Source organism: Oncorhynchus mykiss, chromosome 14, assembly GCF_057628025.1.
Source record: "Oncorhynchus mykiss isolate SJ-2025 chromosome 14, ASM5762802v1, whole genome shotgun sequence".
NCBI classification, from domain to species: Eukaryota; Metazoa; Chordata; class Actinopteri; order Salmoniformes; family Salmonidae; genus Oncorhynchus; species Oncorhynchus mykiss.
Window position 1 is genome coordinate 11198192 of NC_143035.1, and position 18992 is coordinate 11217183.

The 18992-nt window shown below is 43.9% G+C and overlaps 2 protein-coding genes across 3 annotated transcripts in view; one reads left to right on the forward strand and one right to left on the reverse strand.

Annotated features, from left to right (window-relative positions):
* mrpl11 (mitochondrial ribosomal protein L11) overlaps positions 1-18992 on the forward strand; it is a 61800-nt gene that overhangs the window by 33567 nt on the left and 9241 nt on the right. The window lies entirely within an intron of this gene.
* LOC110488774 (transmembrane protein 121) lies at positions 1546-6650 on the reverse strand. 2 transcript variants are annotated; one of them, XM_021561145.3, is made up of 2 exons: positions 5924-6650; positions 1546-3053 (listed from the first exon to the last, which is right to left on the reverse strand). In XM_021561145.3, exon 2 carries the CDS (start codon positions 3049-3051, stop codon positions 1996-1998), a length of 1056 nt encoding a protein of 351 aa, XP_021416820.1. In that variant the 5' UTR covers positions 3052-3053; positions 5924-6650; the 3' UTR covers positions 1546-1995. The 2 variants fall into 2 exon arrangements, with proteins under 2 accessions (XP_021416820.1, XP_090054483.1); XM_090198357.1 differs by having other exon boundaries at positions 1546-5061; positions 5924-6549.

An 18992-nucleotide genomic window follows, 5' to 3' on the forward strand; every position in this document is an offset into this window, starting at 1 on the left:
CAGCAACCAACCGGGTCAAGGGCTGTGCTTTGCTAGGAAGCCTTGATGAGCACGTTAGGTGCTGCCCATTAAGGTGATTGACCGTCAATGTCCCAGCTGGGAAATCTGTGAGGTTGATGGTTTTCTTTGGTGGCCACGAGGCCTATCGTTTTTTTTTTTGTTGTCTTTTAGTTTGGCCATGCCTTTGGTATTTATTCCTTGTTATAACAGTTTGATCCACCATCTGAACAAATAATAATCTGCTTGGACTGGCTGACCAAGAGGTCAAGAGAGACGAGCTGGTGTCTCCTGGGTAAATGCATTCAACACCTGGTCACATACGCTTGTTTGTCACATTAATGGACACGTCGAGTCAGATTACAGAACCGTTAGACATGCCTAGAACCCCCTAGACTTATCGAGCACCGTGTTCACAGTTAGCTGTCTAATCGGTTTCGTAACACTCCCATTCAACTCCAGTTGAAATTCTAATTAGAATTGGCGACCCCGCAGGATGCAACATTTAGGTTTGAGTGACATGAAGTAAAATTAAATTCAGTGCAATTCAAAGAAATGAATCTCAGTCATAGAACATGAGTTTAATTGAATCTGACGGGTCACACTTTCAGATAGTAAAGAATATCACTTTTCTCTGTAAACAATGTTCATGTACAGTTTTTGTACTTTTTTTTTTACTTTAGTGCTTAGAATAGCCAATTTATGTTTCCACCAACCAATTTAATTTGTTTGGCTTCTTTTTTTGAAGGCCTCGGGTGAACTTGAAGGTTAAACTAATGCATTCTGGGAAATGTCACTCACCCCCCCATATTGAACAACATTTAAGGGATTCATGAAATATGCCTTTAGAATATTAGCATACATATTTTGTTTTCCTCATTGATTCACTTTGAGAATGTTCGATTCTCTTTTCTTTCATTCAAATTGCAATTCTGTATCCTGCTAACTACTTTAACTCTAATTCAAGAATTTAATTGGAATTTGAGGCATTCTCAATTCAATTCTGAATTGAGCCCAACCCTGGTGTGTTAGCGCATTCTGTAAATATGCCCTGTAAACCAAGTATAAAGCTATCTAAGCTATTAGCATTTAGACAAATAGGCCCCAATTTCAATTAATAATAGCATTAATGGTTAGAGCGGAGGCAGACTGGGTGCGGAGTGCATTAGGAACCGCTGATGGAGATTGAATAGACCCTTGCCTATCCTCAGAACAGCACTTCCTCTCACACACACCCTAGCCCATCTGCAGGCTCCCCTGTTGAAACATTCAAGTCAGACCAGCAGACAAATGGCTGGCTGAAGGATCACTGCATGCCTACCAGGGCTGGTGCTACTGGTTAAATTGTGATTATATGATAGCTTTTCCTCTCTGTCACTCTGTCCTCATAGCACATTACGCTGCTGCACTGCCTGCCTCAGATGTGCAGAGAGTTGGACAGCTAGTATGTCCCCTAGCTGTGATTGATCGACCTATGATCCTGTTTTCTCCATTTGTGGTGACAGGCTGCCAATACCCTCCTACACATGGCCAATAAAGTGTCAGAGCCTGAGAGAATGAAAAACTTTATTTCAGTTTGTAAGCTGTCCTGGAGGTGTCGCTGACAACAGCGCTGGAAGAGCTTTCACAGGAAACACACTGACAAACACCACGGGATTATGTCCCATATGACACTGACGTCTGTGTGGAACCAGTACTAATTGTAGCTCCTTGGAAAACAATGCAGTTCTTCGCTTTACATTTCTCATGCCGCCCCAGCCCTCTCTCAAATACTACACGTGTCCGGGACCCAGGGGATGGATAAATCATCCCTTTAACCAAAGTGAGCTAATTGGATGAGTTACTGCTGTGATTGCCTGGGTTGGTTGCCTGTGGTTTTTAGTTTCTTTCTCAGTGTGAGCCCAACCGTCTTCTCTTCAGTGCTAAATGCTTCCCTGACCTGAGAGCTCTGATGAGCTTGACGGCTGATGCCGAGCTATCTTTCTCTCTGGTCAGTTTCTAGAGTTCATGGGAGATGGAGGGGCCCATGGAGGTCTCTGTGGGATCCAGACTGACGTGGGACAGGGAGTAACCGTGGCTGTGGGAGTGGGACGGTATGTGGTAGCGGGAGGGCGGCCCAGGGGTGGTTTTTCCTGTGGCTTGGTCCTCCGTCTGCTCTGAGCTCTGTGTTGCCAGGGTGGATTCCCCCCCTGCCTCTGCTCCGTCCCCAGCCCCCATCCCTCTGTCCCCACCCTGCTTGTGCCTCTCCCAGGCTGAGCTCAGCTTCACAGCCAGAGCCAGCAGGTTCTTCCCCAGGAACACTGTCGAGACCCGGGGGTCCCGGTACCACAGCATGCCCGTTCCCCTGAGGGCCAGTGTGAACACGTTGATGGTGACCAGGCTGAGCCAGGGGTACAGGGGCTCCTTACGGGCCCCCCTCTGTCCCGGCATGGCGGCGGCCCCCAGCTCTGTGAGGGCCACACAGGGCAGCAGCAGCAGCAGGGCGTAGCAGTAGAAGAACACCAGGCCTTCGGCCCACAGGGGCACCCTCAGGTCAGTGGCCCCTGCGTGGGCTTCCCACAGCCCGGCCTGCAGGTCCAGAACGTCCAGCAGGTCCACCACCACCCAGAGCAGCCTCCCTCGAACCTCCTGCTTCCTCCGCATTGGTGTCATGTTGTCAGCCCCAGTCAGGATGAGGAACAGGGAGGGAAGGCAGATAGACAGCAGCAGGGTGAGTGTCTTCCTGGCCAGGGGGTCAGGTGGCCGACGTTCCGTCCGGTAGTTCTGGCAGACGAAGAAGAGTTTGAGCTGGAGCAGGGACAGGAAGAGGAACCAGAGGGCGTTGGCGAAGCCGCGGCGGGGGGAGAGCGCCTCCGACACCACGCCCGCCGACACGAACCGCAGCGCCAGCAGGAAGCCCAGGTCACCTAGCAGCACGGCGGCGCATGGCCACACGCTGGGCCCTGCCTTGCCGCGGGCTCCCAGCATGCTCTGCTCCAGCAGGTAGAGGTCGACCACTGCCATAGTGCTCACTGTGACCAGGGTTGATACGCACACCTGGGGCGTAGGCACCATGCCTGGGAGAGGAAACAGAAAGATGACAAGTCAAGACAAAATGTACTATATTCAGAAGAATGGCTTTAGACTATGTCCTCATTCACCAATGAGAATTTCACTTGCATGATAGACCATCTTTCTTCAAGATGCTTGCTTACCTAACAGTGATGCCAGTCATACTTTTTTGCTTGTTGCTATGGATAAATATAATTTTAATGCCAATTCAGCGGTGAGCTTTTCCATCTTTCAGTCAGAGGCTGTTCTTCCTTGACCATGCATGCTGAGGAACTGTGTACATTTTCTCACTCCTCTGTAGATATGTTATTTCAATGTGGCTCTTCAGCTATGTAAGTTTTAACCCTGCTCGGCACCTTGTCTAAAACTCAAAATTACCCAGGTTTTCTGCTGTGGCGTTTTGCTTGTGTGCCCTTACCTTATTCATTAATAATGAATTGTGTTGAAGTGCAGCCAGGCAGGCAGCTTGTCTACTTGTTTTCCTTGCTGTTTAGTCGGCCTCATTGTTGCTGCGTGCTGCAATCTTAAGTCAGCGGAAAATTGCCTTCTCATTTGGGAGGAATATTAATAATGCTTCTCTTTAAGATTTGTTCTGAGGATGTTTTTTGACGGTAATTGCTTGCTTGTGTGTTCATGAACACGTGTTTGTCACCGTGCGTGTGTCCCTGCGTGCAGGCCATTCTAATGGGCTCATTTGCCCATTTATGGAATACCAATGTGTACATTCTTTTGTGCGAAGCCATGTTTTAAGTGGACTGTATAAAACCCCAGTATTGATTTGGGAGTGAGAAATGATCACTGATTTTTGTACGGTGAAATGCCTCTCCTTGACGTATTGAGGCTAAGAGACTGTAGCGTATGGTTCTCAGAGCAGACCCAGCCAGGAGCGCTGAGGAGAAGTGTTAGCCATCTGCCTACAGCACCACCAAGGGTGTCAACCACTCCACGGGATCGATGGCATTTTAATATGAAATCATTACCACCTCCAGATATGCCATAATGGCAACACTTGAGTCTGATCGAGCGAAACGATTGCGGGCTCTGCGGCCAGCGAGGAACAGATGAACAGATCTGCCTTTTAATAACGTGTGCTAACGTGTGCTTCTGATTGACGACAGGCATCAATCTTTTCAATGCAGCACTCATCTGAGCCCTGTCATCCATGGCGCGAGAGAGACTGTCAGTGTCTGCAGGAGAGACTTGTGGGAGAGAGGGAATTGAAAGTAAGAGATTGATGCTCTTGGCTGTCCACATTCCTAATAAAGTATTACTACAACATAACAGTTCATAAATGAACTCAGCCTGGCAAGGAGGGGAGATGAGCGCAGGATGGAAGGTAAAGTGAGGAAGACGAAGTGGCAGACAGAATTTGGTGGGAAAAATATACATGGTTTCTTACGCGAACTCTGAGATCAGAAGAAATGAAATGCATTACTACTTCTTGTGGAACAGATAAGTGAAAATGGATGACTGAGGAAACAACCTAGACTGACTGATCCTCCGAGGGGCATGGTGGAGGAGGAGCCCAGATGTCAGAATCACTCATATATGATTATCAGATGACGGGTTTTTTTGTTTCGCTGCAACCCACAAGCTGATTTATCATTGCTGGAAGTGAATGGATTCTAGTGTATCAATTCGCTGACTTTGAGAATATTGGAATTGAAAATGGTGCTTTAGCTGAACAACCCCCCCCCCCCAGTGGTGGGAGAAAGGTAATCTGCCACCCCAGATGGTGTGTTTTTTTGCCTTTCTCATTCCCACCACGCCTCTTGGCGATTCCATATGCGTCTAAAATTGTACCCTGGAACCCCGGCGTTCCTCTGTCAGCCTGTGTTTGTGTTACGGCTTGACAACTCTCCCAATTGATTCTGTTCTGAGTGAGCGTGCTGGATGACGGCTATGAGTGTGCTCACTCTGCTCATCAATAGTGACCAAATTCATCATCACTATGATTAGAAAAGGATACTGTAGCTGATCCAGGCTTTTCCACTGCACCGGTAAGGAAAGGGCCTGTAAAGGTGGACACGTAAATGATTTGCTTGGGATTTCTCAGCCCAAGGTGTGTAATAGGGCCAAAATAAAGGCTACTTTGTTGTGTGTGTTGTGTGGTGGAGAAAGGAGTGTTTTCACCAATTACCCAGGGTAATCTGTTATGGCTTTCGAATTGCCTCCCTCACACACACACACACACACACACACACACGTATCATTTTGAAATCAGGCTCGCCTCCTTGTTTGTCACTTGTGTTTTTCTCTTTATATTGGAGGTCTACCAGGTGTGCTGGGCTGAAGGTAAAAGGAATATGAATAGCTCTAGACCTGTAATTCATCTATAAAAACATTCTGCCTGGAATGTTTGTCTTACTACAAACTAAATCAAATGCTTGCTTGTACCAGCAAGGGATGTGTGAGTGAGTCTGAGAGGACTGCTTGTTAGAGAGAAAGAGGTGATTAGGTGTGTGCAATTAAACTGGATGAATGAATGGGGGTGAAATCTGTATAAGTCTAATGGAAAATCCTGTCTAATCCTGGTGACTGAGTTGCCCTTGAGCAGTAACATCTGATGCCTCAAGAAGCGTTTGTAAAACCTGTGGGAACAGCTATTATAGGATTTTACACATGTAGGGGGTGAATATGTGTTGGTGCATGTCCTCCAAATGTAATATTTATTTTCCATGATAATTTCAACAGATCTGTTTTAAATCCCTTCTCTATGGGGGATTTTGTCTTCCATTATGTTGATGCAGCCCCCAAAATTTAACCTAATCATCTAGTCTTATGCAAAAATGTGATGCACCACCTGTTACATAATGACCTTTTTTATTAGTAGCTGCATACATAATTCAACTCTTTGAAAGTGGGGGATAGTTACCCAAAGCATGCGTTCTTGCTTTGCCTCTCCACTTGGCTTGATTGAGATCCAATTCGTCTATTAGTAGAAGTCGAGTGGTCCCTGGATGAACATGAAGGTCCAAACTGATTCCTTACATCGATTGCTTTGTTTGTTATATGTCCCAAAATGTTTGAAATGGCTCCCTCTCTGCTATGATGGTCTTATCCTGTTAAACAGGGAAAAGTCATTGCCCTCTGTCGATCTTTGAGTTTGTCCAAATTAAGTTCACATTTAAGCAGTCAAGACTCTTTTCTTTCTTCTGAGTCGGTCAAATAAGCTTGTCATTTTGCTGAATTATTCCACGGTCACCGCGGCTGCAGAATTCTCCATCTCTCGGTATGTCCGTCCTGAATTTGACACCTCGGGTCTGGCAGCCGAAGATCCAGTGAGTCACGAAGGAGCTGTGCGGGCTTATTGGCCGTGCTCTGAGCTGTCGAAGTCGCTCAGAAGTGGAATACTGCTTGACGCGGAATCATTATCAGGAATAGACAACCCCCCCCACCCCCCCAAAAAAATCCACATAAGGAAGTATCGACTGTAAAGCAAACCTTGAGGACACGAGAGCCATGAATAAACTCACCAAGCCACTAGACTTTGATAGTGGTGTTCATTTGTAGGCAGGTTACGTGCTCTCAGCTCTCCCTCTCTTCCTCGCTCGTTCTCCCTGCTCAGCTCTCCCTCTCTTCCTCGCTCGTTCTCCCTGCTCAGCTCTCCTCTGCCACCTCCTCCTTTTTACCATCAGCTCAGCTGTATAACTTTAAGATCCAGACTGGAATGCATGAATATTTAGGAGCCCACGGTTATGTCCATCGGTTATGGTAATGATCATGATGCCACTTTGCTGAAATTATAACTAGCTTAATGGCTTTGTATTACATGGAAGTAGATTATGGCTTTGATTGCCCTGCCAGTAAAATATCAGATATACACAATGAACCCTTACTGAAATGTCACTCAGATATATGGAAGCAAGTAGAGCAAGAGATGCCTGTGGACACGCTTCAAAACCATCCTGTCTTTTTGTTGTACTGTACATTTGAAACGGGTCCCAGTCGGCTGCAGTATAGCCTAAGGGTTTCCGAATGGAAGTGTTTTAGTGTTGGAGAGATTGTTTTGATGGTCAAGGAGAGTAGGTTTGCGTCACCTTGTCATTGTGTTCCGTTAAGTGCATAGGCAAATCATCAATCTCCACCTTCTCAGGGTCACATCTAAATTCAAAGACTCATTTGTCCCCTCTCCCTCTTATTCTCTCTGTTCTCCGTGTGTGCGGGTCATCTCCAAGTGAGAGCTTTAGTCAGACCAGTGAGAAAGGGGAAGGAGAGTCATATATTTCTTGTCACAATCAGCTACGCGCTCCACTGGCTTCCACAGAGATTTCCATTCCCTGGGTTCAATTTGAGGTTTTTCCTCTATCCTTCTACTCTCCCGTTCTCTCTCTTTATGCCCTCCAGTTCCATTCACTCTACCTCTCCTCTCTATCATTCCTCCCTCACTCTCCCCCTTTTCCTTTGGTTCCCTGTGGGTGTGGTTGAAGGTCACCCGGCATTGGCTCTTTCAGCGTGGAGAGGCTGAGCAGGGTGGGAGGTGGAGACAGACAGAGGGAGGGAGAGGGAAGGCAGCCTGTCCACAGCACTGCGCAGTCATCACTTCCCCTAGACATGAGTGGGGAAGGATGTGGGGTAAGAGACCGTCCAAGATTCCTAAGGACTGATTGGTACCAAGCTGATGTCCACCAGTGGCAGAGGCCACCAGTGGCAGTGTCTCTCTCTCTCTGCTTTCATGTTTCCTTTCTGTCACTCCTCTAACTACTGCATAATTTAGTTTAATGTGGCAATTGGAGTGCTTTCTAAATCAGTTATTTGAAATAAATTCATTAGGCCCTAATCTATGGACTTCACATTACTGGGAAGGGGCACAGCCATGAGTGGGCCTTGGAGGGCATAGGCCCACCCACTTGGGAGCCATGCCCAGCCAATCAGAATGAGTTTTTCCCCACAAAGAGCTTTATTACAGACAGAAATACTCCTCAGTTTCATCCGCTGTGCAGGTGGCTGGTCTCAGACGATCCCGCAGGTGAAGAAGCCGAATGTGGGGGTCCTGGGCTGGCCTGGTTACATGTGGTCTGCGGTTGTGAGGCCAGTTGGACATACTGCTAAATTCTCTATAATTATGTTGGAGGTGACTTATGGTAGAGACATTAACATTCAATTCTCTGGCACTAGATCTGGTGGACATTCCTGCAGTCAGCATGCCAATTGCACACTCCCGCAAAACTTGCCATCTGTGGCATTGTGTTGTGACAAAACTGCGCATTTTAGAGTGGCCATTTATTGTCCCCAGGACAAGGTGCACCTGTGTAATGATCATGCTGTTATATCAGCTTCTTGATATGCCACACCTGTCAGCTGGGTGGATTATCTTGGCAAAGGAGAAATGCTCAATAACAGGGATGTAAACAAATTTGTGCACATTGTTTGAGAGAAGCATTTTGTGTGTACAGAATATTTTGGGAATCTTTTATTTCAGATCATGAAACATGGGACCAGCACTTTACATGTTGTCAAAAAGAAAGGAGCACCAAGGCATTCTAAATATGATTTAATAAAAATATCTTTATTTGTATGGCATGTTCAATGGAAACAAAGATTTAAACTCCTTCTACTGTGCTGCTGCTTCTACTGCTGCTGCTACTGTACTACCACTACTAGTAGTAGCAGCATACTGCCACTTCACTCCAGTGAAACACTCAAGTCAATAGCCCTGTAATACAGTTCCTGGCTCTCCCACTCGCTCCTCCAGAGTTCCTGATGCGTCTTGTTGATGCCTCCAGTAGACCATTCAGCCTGCTGCTGCCGCTACACATGATTAATCATGAGGCGCACCACCGCCTCGCGTGTGAGGAGAACGTAATGGAGTTGAGAAATACCATGTTTTCTTTGCTATGATGTAATCACCTTCTTTTTTTTTTTGTCCTGCCCTGCTGCTCATCTGATTCAGCAGGTTCTCTGTAGTGTATAAACTGTCCAAGACCAGGCCAATATATATACATCCTTCGAGGAGAGCGGTGTTGCTGGATGATGCTCACCCATTTCACTTGTTATGGAGATGAGCTCTTTGGGAGTTTGGCCAGCACTGTCCGTTGTCATCTTCCTTGTCATTTGGAAAATGTGCTTGAAGTAGCCATTTCTATTTCAGTACGGTATTGTGTCAAGAGTTGGCTGTGACTCAGAGGCCCTGTGCTGATATGATTTTGTTGTCCTATTTTGCGTACCTTGAGACATCCATGTCTTCATCACTGGAAAAAGATAAACAAGTTGAGTTTGTCATTTTAAAAGCTTACAAACAGGTTTGTTTGATGGATGTCATAGAATTCAAATGTAACTTTAAAGTTGTACCACAAAGATGGTTGATGGTCAACACATCAGAGAACGTTGACTTGAATGGAAATATTTGTTAGTAATTAAAGTAAACATTTTAAATTTCAATGGTGCACCAGCTAAATGCAGTGGTCTGACTGAAGGGATTGGGCCATTCTAAAAATTCTGTTTCTATGATGGAAATGACATTCAAGAACGTGTCTCAACCGAGGGCAGGCACAACATTAACACCTGATGTGAAATGGTCTAAGCTACAACATGTGAATATAAAAATGGACATTCATTTTTTTTTTTTTTTAAGTTTTATAACGCTTTTAAGTAAAATCAAACTCAACCGTTTATCATTTCCAATGATGAAGACATGGATGTCTCGTAGTAGGGTCAGATCTGCAAAATGGGTCAACTTTGAGCACCTCTATCTAAATGTTTTGCCGTTCAGGTCTAAAAAGTCACTTTCTTGACACTTCTACCATTGGCAAACACGTATGGAATTTGTTTTTTAGGATCAATTTTTGTTGCAAAAGGGATGCTGTCAAGTGATTGAATTCAAATGGATTTACCCAGCAACGATTTGTTTCTGAAAGATACACATTAATATGACGTATTAGGACATTCGCTCTCCCTCTGATCGTCTTGTCAGGCTCAAATGAGGGTAGAGACACACCCATATATATGAGTATCTCCTGTGGCACGTCTGTCTTCTCCCCTTGTTCACCTTGGTCAAATGAACCTTTTTCATTGTTCAAATATTGACGATGAACACTGTTCACACCGAACACTCAAACCTACCTCCCAGCCATCTCTTCCTCTGCTTTCACTCTTTTCATTCTGTCCATATACACTCACAGCCATCCTAGCTCGCTCATGTCGGTGCTCGCTATATCTTGTTAAAAATAGTTAGTGAAGCTGAAAGGCCAATCACATTTTAACTTGAGGTGTGCCAGAAAGAGTGGAGAATAGGGTGTCAAATCAAATCAGATTTTAATCGCATATGCCTAATTGCTCTCTTAATTGTTTATCATAACCCTCTGATCTGGAAATAAATTGGAGCAATTACTCACTGATGTCGCTGTGGAGTTAGACTGCTGAAATACCGCCGTAGATTAGCAGTTAATCCTGATGCACAGACAGGATCTCAGAGAAACTCTTTGAAGGTGCGGGAGTTAAATACTCCTTCCACTAGATAATGTGTCGGCCCGCCTTGGGTGATGGGCTGCTGCCATTTTGCACTCTGGAGCCTAATCAGTCATGGTGCAGGAGGAGAGGATTTAGCTGGCTGCTCGTCTCTTACTGTGGGATGATTAGATGTTCAGATGGAGTGGAGCAGGGCCAGGGTTGGCTATTTGACCAGGGTGCAAATGCTCAGTGTCTCTTCCGCGGCCGTCAGTTGCTCTCCCTCTCTCTGCTATAAATGTCATGGGAAGTCAGGGAGCCAAGCGAACCTTGCTTTCATGGCATGCCAGACTCCACTGCCAGTTTAAAGAGCCTCATTACAATTACCATCACGGCTCAATCCCAATAATGACTTCAATTAGGCTATTAGAAAGTGCGGGGGCGAGAAGGACACTAGCTCACCCTGTCATCGTCAAACGCCCCACTGACTGGCCCCTCATGTAATGTATTAATTAAAATGATTACCTGATATAGTTTACCTTGTGCCCACCTTCACTGTCTGCCATTTCATTGTCTGGTCAGTCAATTTGCCTTTAACTTTCCAGAAGTCTGTCTGCTCCAGAGTATTATATATATTTTTATTTTACTAGGCACGTCATTTAAGAACAAATTCTTATTTACACTGACCGCCTAGGAACAGAACAACTGATTTGTACCATGTCTGCTCGGGGATTCGATCTAGCAACCTTTCTGTTACTGGCCCAACACTCTAAACACTGCGCTATCTGCCTAGTGGTTAGAGCTTGTCCAATTTGGAGCTGAGATTCCCATAGGCTGGAGCATCGACCTTCTTGCCCGCTCCAGTAGCGCTCACTTTAGGAGCTCAGGGCACGCCCGGCCAGCATGCATTTGTAGTCTGCTTGTGTGTTGCTTGCTTTAGCTACTGCTAAATATTTTCATAAAGAAACTGATAAAACACACAGGTGCTAAATCAAGGTGACTTACAAAGATGAGAAGCAAGAGAGGGACTGGGGTGATGTAGTGTCCACAACTAAAGAATCATTGTCTGAAAAGACATCGCAAAAGCATGATGGTGTACTTACTACGTGCACATGCTAAAAGAAAGGAATTAAGGTGGGTAGATAAGTGTCATCGTAGCAAGGTATTTATAAACTAAACATCTTTTATTTTTAGTTTAAACGAAATGTTTCATTCATTTGTGTTCTATTATACTAGGCCATCATTGATTTTGGCCCAATAGGCCTGGCATATTCCCACGTTCAAGGAGCTTTCTGTTTTGATGAAGTTATTTTGCCTAAACCTTTAGGCCTAAATATAGAAACATTTTAAAACGACTCCACATCCCTGCCCAGCCTGGTAAGTGTGGCCAAAATGGTGTTTAGCATCCCCAGTGGCTCTGCAAGTGTGGAGAGGATATTCCCCACTGCTCACCTGGTGTGACAAATCCCCCCCCCCCCCCCCCATCACTCATTTTCTTAATTTTGTAAACATCAATAAACATTTCAGAACAACTATGGCTGAATTAGTATCCTTACGCTTTCAAAAATACTAATCGAATAAGACATGGGAGAGATGACGAATTTTGACAGAGATGTATTAATAGACTAGTACAAAATTCAGTAGCAGATTTAGGTACGGGCGACTCTGACAGTCGCCGGGGTCGGCACGAGGCGCCCCCTGGTGCGGGCGGGCGGGGACACTAAGGACGGGGGTTCACCCAGCACGCCTTACAAGCTAGAACCGCCACATACACTTGAAACAAATAGCCAAACCAAATCATTCAGTGTATTTCTTGGTAGACTATAGCCTTGAAATAATACAGCCTAAATAATTCATTTTCATTCCTTCTAGGCTCCCTGTCTGGCTCCTGACCTATATGGAGTGTTTACATGCTGTTTAATATGACATGTAGCCTTCTCATGTTAATTCAAATACTTTACATTCAAATCCATATGGTTTGGTTTCGATACTTAAATACCAATTGGTAGGTCAAGGTAGTCACAAAAATAGATGGGTGTTGGTTAAATTGTGATTTTTAATGATTGGAGCGAATTTGGAGGGCCAGTTTTTTTTTTTTTTTCAGTTTTTTTCTTGTGTGTGTGTAGAGTGGTTTTTAGTGGAGCGTAGTAAAGCACATGGAGCGCCGCGCAAGCACCTCTCCATGAGCGTTGTTTCCAACTGCTTAACTCTGCTCACATGCTCCCTCTCTCTTTCTATATATACCGTTGAAGTCGCAAGTTTACATGCATTTAGGTTGGAGTCATTAAAACTAGTTTTTCAACCTATCCACAAATGTATTGTTAACAAACTATAGTTTTGGTAAGTTGGTTAGGACATCTACTTTGTACATGACATAAGTCATTTTTCCAACAATTGTTTACAGGCAGATTATTTCACTTATAATTCACTGTATCACAATTCTAGTGGATCAGAAGTTTACATACACTAAGTTGACTGTGCATTTAAACAGCTTGGAAAATTCCATAAAATGATGTCATGGCTTTAGAAGCTTCTGATAGGCTATTCGACATAATTTGAGTTGTACCTGTGGATGTATTTCAAGGCCTACCTTCAAACTCGGGGCCTCTGCTTGACATCAGGGAAAAATCTAAAGAAATCAGCCAAGACCTCAGAAAAAGAATTGTAGACCTCCACAATTTCCAAACACCTGAATGTACCACGTTCATCTGTACAAACAATAGTACGCAAGTATAAACACCATGGGGACCACGCAGTCGTCATACCGCTCAGGAAGGAGACGCGTTCTGTCTCATAGAGATGAACGTACTTTGGTGCGAAAAGTGTAAATCAAACCCAGAACAACATGCTGGAGAAACGGTTACAAAAGTATCTATATCCACAGTAAAACGAGTCCTATATCGACATAACCTGAAAGGCTGTTCAGCAAGGAAGAAGCCACTGCTCCAAAACTGCCATAAAAAAGCCAGACTACGATTTGCAACTGCACACGGGGACAGAGATCGTACTTTTTGGAGAAATGTCCTCTGGTCTGATGAAACAAAAATATAACTTTTTGGCCATAATGACCATTGTTATATTTGGGGCAAAAAGGGGGAGGCATACTCAGTTACACCAGCTCTGTCAGGAGGAATGGGTCAAAATTCACCCAACTTATTGTGGGACGCTTGTGGAAGGCTACCAGAAATGTTTGACCCAAGTGAAACAATTTAAAGGCCATGCTGCCAAATACTAATTGAGTATATGTAAACTTCTGACCCACAGGGAATGTGATGAAAGAAATAAAAGCTGAAATAAACCATTCTCTCTCTTATTCTGACATTTCACATTCTTAAAATAAAGTGGTGATCCTAACTGACCTGAGATGGAATTTTTACTAGGATTAAATGTCAGGAGTTGTGAACCTGAGTTTAAATGTATTTGGCTAAGGTTCATGTAAACTTCTGTCGTGTCTTTGGCTGTGCCGGATTAAGTGATATGACATGCTTTTCTATAAAATAATTTCTCTGTAATTAATATTACCTGATTGAGCTAATAATGTACATGTAATTAACTAGAGTCGGGCACCACGAAATAATATTTATAGAGCTGTTATCTTCCGAATAAACTCTTAAAGACCTAGTAATATTTTACGTGAATAGCAGTCAATATTAATCATCATCTTAATTCAGTCTCATCTGAAAGTTGTATCTGCACGAACCCTGGCTAACAAGTTGAATCAGCAATACAAAATTGGGTTTAATTATTTATTTACTAAATACCTAACTAATCACACAAAATTACACATACACATATTTAAATCATAACTTGATTACAAATTACGTCATAAAGGAAAACGTCCCTAGCGGGCGGAACAGATATGACCGCTGGTTACACAAAAGAAAAGGGGCTGGGTTTGAGTGAAAGAGCGGGAAGACTGAGGAACAAAGGGCGAAGCTGTGCCATCATAAATACAGTATCATTTGGAAAAGGAAAATGCAATAAATATTTACTCTGAGCTGCGCTTCGGTAGGTTGGTGGTAGATGGAAGGCCGTGTTGCCCAACCAAGTCCTTTGAAGAATGTCTCTGCTGGTAAATTGAATACGTTGTAGTAAGGTCGTTGTGTGGTAGACGGGATACTCTGTCTGTTCCTTCCTTGCTAACTCAACGGCTAGGAGGTATCACTTCTGTAGTGAATAAGAGTTCAAAGTTCATACCATTCGCAACCAAAGCTCATGCTGATGTTGGCTTCGTTCTGTAGTTATTATCTGAACCATTCTGACATAGGACCGTCGTTCTCGGAACAGGATGTTATATTGTCGTCAAAGGCTTTTATAGGAAGGGAGAAGAGAGCCTATTTGAAAAGTTTTATAGCCCATGTCCCTTCACAGGGGCGGGCCACTGATAGGGCTCAGCTCAATCTTATGAAAACCCAAATCTCACATTTTAGAAGCTAAAATCACATTTCATCCCATCACGAATAATTTCATATTCAAACATTTAAATTGAACAACAATTCCTTGTGAATCCGATAACTCTGATGTGTAGACTTTCCACTGTAGAGTTTATGTCATCTTATCATTGATGAGAATGTCTCAGATGACAACAGAACTGACATCATATTCATTAAGTACCACCGCATATGTTCCATTGGTCGGATTACCAGAATATAGTTCATTTCCCCCCACCTACTGATGTTCCCAGAATCTCTATGTTAACCAAGGGTTTTGCAAATGTAACATCAGTAGGGTAGAGAGAGGAAAAAGGGTGAAAGAGGTATTTATGACTCATAAACCTACTCCCAGGCCAACATCATGACACTTCCGACAACTGTATCTATCGCTTGGCAATTCAATTTAAGGGCTTTATTTGCATGGGAAACATATGTTAACAATGTCAAAGCAAGTGAAGTAGTTAATAAACAAAAGTGAAATAAACAATAAAAATGAACAGTAAACATTACACCCCCAGACGTTCCAAAAGAATAGACATAATGTCATTATGTCTATTTGCAGATTGTTACAAGTACCATAGGGCAAATAAACATATGGACTCTATTTACCATGGTGTTTGTTCTTCCCTGGTTGCCCTTTTCTTGTGGCAACAGGTCACAAATATTGCAGCTGTGATGGCACACTGTGGTATTTCACCCAGTAGATATGGGATTTAATCAAAATTGGGTTTGTTTTTTAATTATTTGTGGATCTGTATAATCTGAGTGAAATATGTCTCTAAAATGGTCATACATTTGGCAGAAGGTTAGGAAGTGCAGCTCAGGTTCCACCTCATTTTGTGGGCATTGTGCACATAGCCTGTCTTCTCTTGAGAGCCAGGTCTGCCTACAACAACCTTTCTCAATAGCAAGGCTATGCTCACTGAGTTGGTACATAGTCAAAGCTTTCCTTCGGTTTGGGTTAGTCACAGTGGTCAGTTATTCTGCCGCAGTGTACTCTCTGTTTAGGGCCAAATAGCATTCTAGTTTGTTTCATTTGTTTTTTTTCAGTGTGTCAAGTAATTATCTTCTTGTTTTCTCATGATTTGGTTGGGTGTAATTGTGCTGCTGTCCTTGGGGCTCTGTGGGGTGTGTTTGTGAACAGAGCACCAGAGCCAGCTTGCTTAGGGAACTCTTCTCCAGGTTCATCTCTGTAGGTGATGGCTTTGTAAGAGACGATTTGGGAATCGCTTACTTTTCGGTGGTTGTAGAATTTAACGTCTCTTTTCTTGATTTTGATAATTAGCGGGTATCGGCCTAAATCTGCTCTGCATGCATTATTTGGTGTTTTACATTGTACACAGACATTTTTGCGGAATTCTGCATGCAGAGTCTCAATTTGGTGTTTTAACCCATTTTGTGAATTCTTGGTTGGTGAGCTGACCCCAGACCTCTCAACAATAAAGGGCACAACAATATGAGTTCTATAACTGATTCAAGTATTTTAGCCAGATCCTAATTGGGATGTTGAATTTTATGTTCCTTTTGATAGCATAGAATGCCCTTCTTGCCTTGTCTCTCAGAGCGTTCACAGCTTTGTGGAAGTTACCTGTGGGGCTGATGTTTAGGCCAAGGTATGTGTGGTTTTTTGTGTGCTCTAGGGCAATGGTGTCTATATGGAATTTGTAAACGCAGCAAAAAAAGAAATGTTTATGACCCTGTCTTTCACAGAAAATTTGTAAAAATCCAAATAGATCTTCATTGTAAAGGGTTTAAACACTGTTTCCCATGCTTGTTCAATGAACCATAAACAATTAATGAACATGCACCTGTGGAACGGTCGTTAAGACACTAACATCTTAGAAGGTAGGCAATTAAGATCACAGTTATGAAAACTTAGGACACTAAAGAGGCCTTTCTGCTGACTGGAAAAACACCAAAAGAAAGATGCCCAGGGTCCCTGCTCATCTGTGTGAATGTGCCTTGGGCATGCTGCAAGGAGGCATGAGGACTACAGATGTGGCCAGGGCAATAAATTGCAATGTCTGTACTGTGAGACACCTAAGACAGCACTACAGCAAGACAGACAAACAGCTGATCGTACTTGCAAGACCACGTGTAACAACACCTGTACAGGATCGGTACATCCGAACATCACACCTGCGGGACAGGTACAGGATGGTAACAACTGCCTGAGTTACACCAGGAACACACAATCCCTCCATCTGTGCTCAGACTGTCCGCAATAGGCTGAGAGAGGCTGGACTAAGGGCATATAGGCCCGTTGTCTGGTGAGGACCTGCCTTACATCACCAGCAACAATGTCGCCTATGGGCACAAACCCACCGTCTCTGGACCAGACAGGACTGGCAAAAGGTGCTCTTCACTGACGAGTCACGGTTTTGTCTCACCAGGGGTGATGGTCGAATTTGTGTGTATCGTCTTAAGAAATGAGCTTTACACCGAGGCCTGTACTCTGGAGCGGGATCGATTTGGTGGTGGAGAGTCCATCATGGTCTGGGGTGGTGTGTCACAGCATCATCGGGCTGAGTTTGTTGTCATTGCAGGCAATCTCAACGCTGTGTGTTACAGGGATGACATCCTCCTCCCTCATGTGGTACCCTTCCTGCAGGCTCATCCTGACATGACTCTTCTGCATGGCAATGCCACTAGCCATACTGCTTGTTCTGTGCGTGATTTCCTGCAAGACAGGAATGTCAGTGTTCTGCCATGGCCAGCAAAAGCCCAGATGTCATGTCTGGGACCTGTTGGATCGGAGGGTGAGGGCTAGGGCCATTCACCCAGAAATGTCTGGGAACTTGCAGGTGCCTTGGTGGAAGAGTAGGGTAACATCTCACAGCAAGAACTGGCAAATCTGGTGCAGTCCATGAGGAGGAGATGCACTGCAGTACTTAATGCAGCTGGTGGTCACAACAGATACTGACTTACCTTTGATTATTCCATTCCTGTAGTCACATGTCTGTGGAACTTGTTCAGTTTGTCTGTTGTTGAATCTTTTTATGTTCATACAAATATTTACACATGTTAAGTTTGCTGAAAATAAATGCAGTTGACCCCCCCCCCCCCCTTTGTTCAGGGACACATTATTCAATTTCTGTAAGTCACATGTCTGTGGAACTTGTTCAGTTTATGTCTCAGTTGTTGAATCTTGTTATGTTCATACACATTTTTACACATGAAAATAAATGTAGTTGACAGTGAGAGGATGTTTCTTTTTTTGTTGACTTTTTTTGGTCCTGGCAACTGGACCTTTTTTGGGACAACATTATTTTTGTCTTGCTGAGATTTACTGTCAGTGCCCAGGTCTGGCAGAATCTGTGCAGAAGATCAAGGTGCTGCTTTAGGCCCTCCTTGGTTGGGGACAGAAGCACCAGATCAAGCAGTTGATAGTTGACTTCAGATTCTAGTAGGGTGAGGCCGGGTGCTGCGGACTGTTCTAGTGCCCTCGCCAATTCGTTGATAGATATGTTGAAGTGGGTGGGGCTTAAGCTGCATCTGTCTCACCCCACGGACCTGTGGAAAGAAATGTGTTTTTTGCCAATTTTAAGCTCACACTTGTTTATGTACATGGATTTTATGTCGTATGTTTTCCCCAACACCACTTTCCATCAATTTGTATAGCAGACCCTCATGCCAAATTGAGTCAAAGGCTTTTTTTGAAATCAACAAAGCATGAGAAGACTTTGCCTTTGTTTTGGTTTGATTGTTTGTCAATTAGGGTGTGCAGGATGAATACATGGTCTGTCGTATAGCAATTTGGTAAAAATACAATTTGACATTTGCTCAGTACATTGTTTTCACTGAGGAAATGTACCAGTCTGTTAATGATGACGCAGAGGATTTTCCCGAGGTTGCTGTTGACACATCCCACGGTTGTTATTGGGGTCAAATTTATCTCCACTTTTGTGGATTGGGGTGACCAGTCCTTGGTTCCAAATATTGGGGAAGATGCCAGAGCTAAGGATGATGTTTAAGTATAGCCAATTGGAATTTGTTAGTATTTTATACTTGATTCTAAGATTCGTATTTAGTCATATGTTTTTGCTCTTTGTTATAGGGCCAAAAAGATTGGAGAAGTGGTTTATCCATACATCTCCGTTTTGGATAGATAACTCTTTTGTTGTT

Bases quoted from the DNA above. Each gene is read 5' to 3' on its own strand.
- LOC110488774 (XM_021561145.3), bottom strand. From the start codon at position 3,051: ATGGTGCCTACGCCCCAGGTGTGCGTATCAACCCTGGTCACAGTGAGC.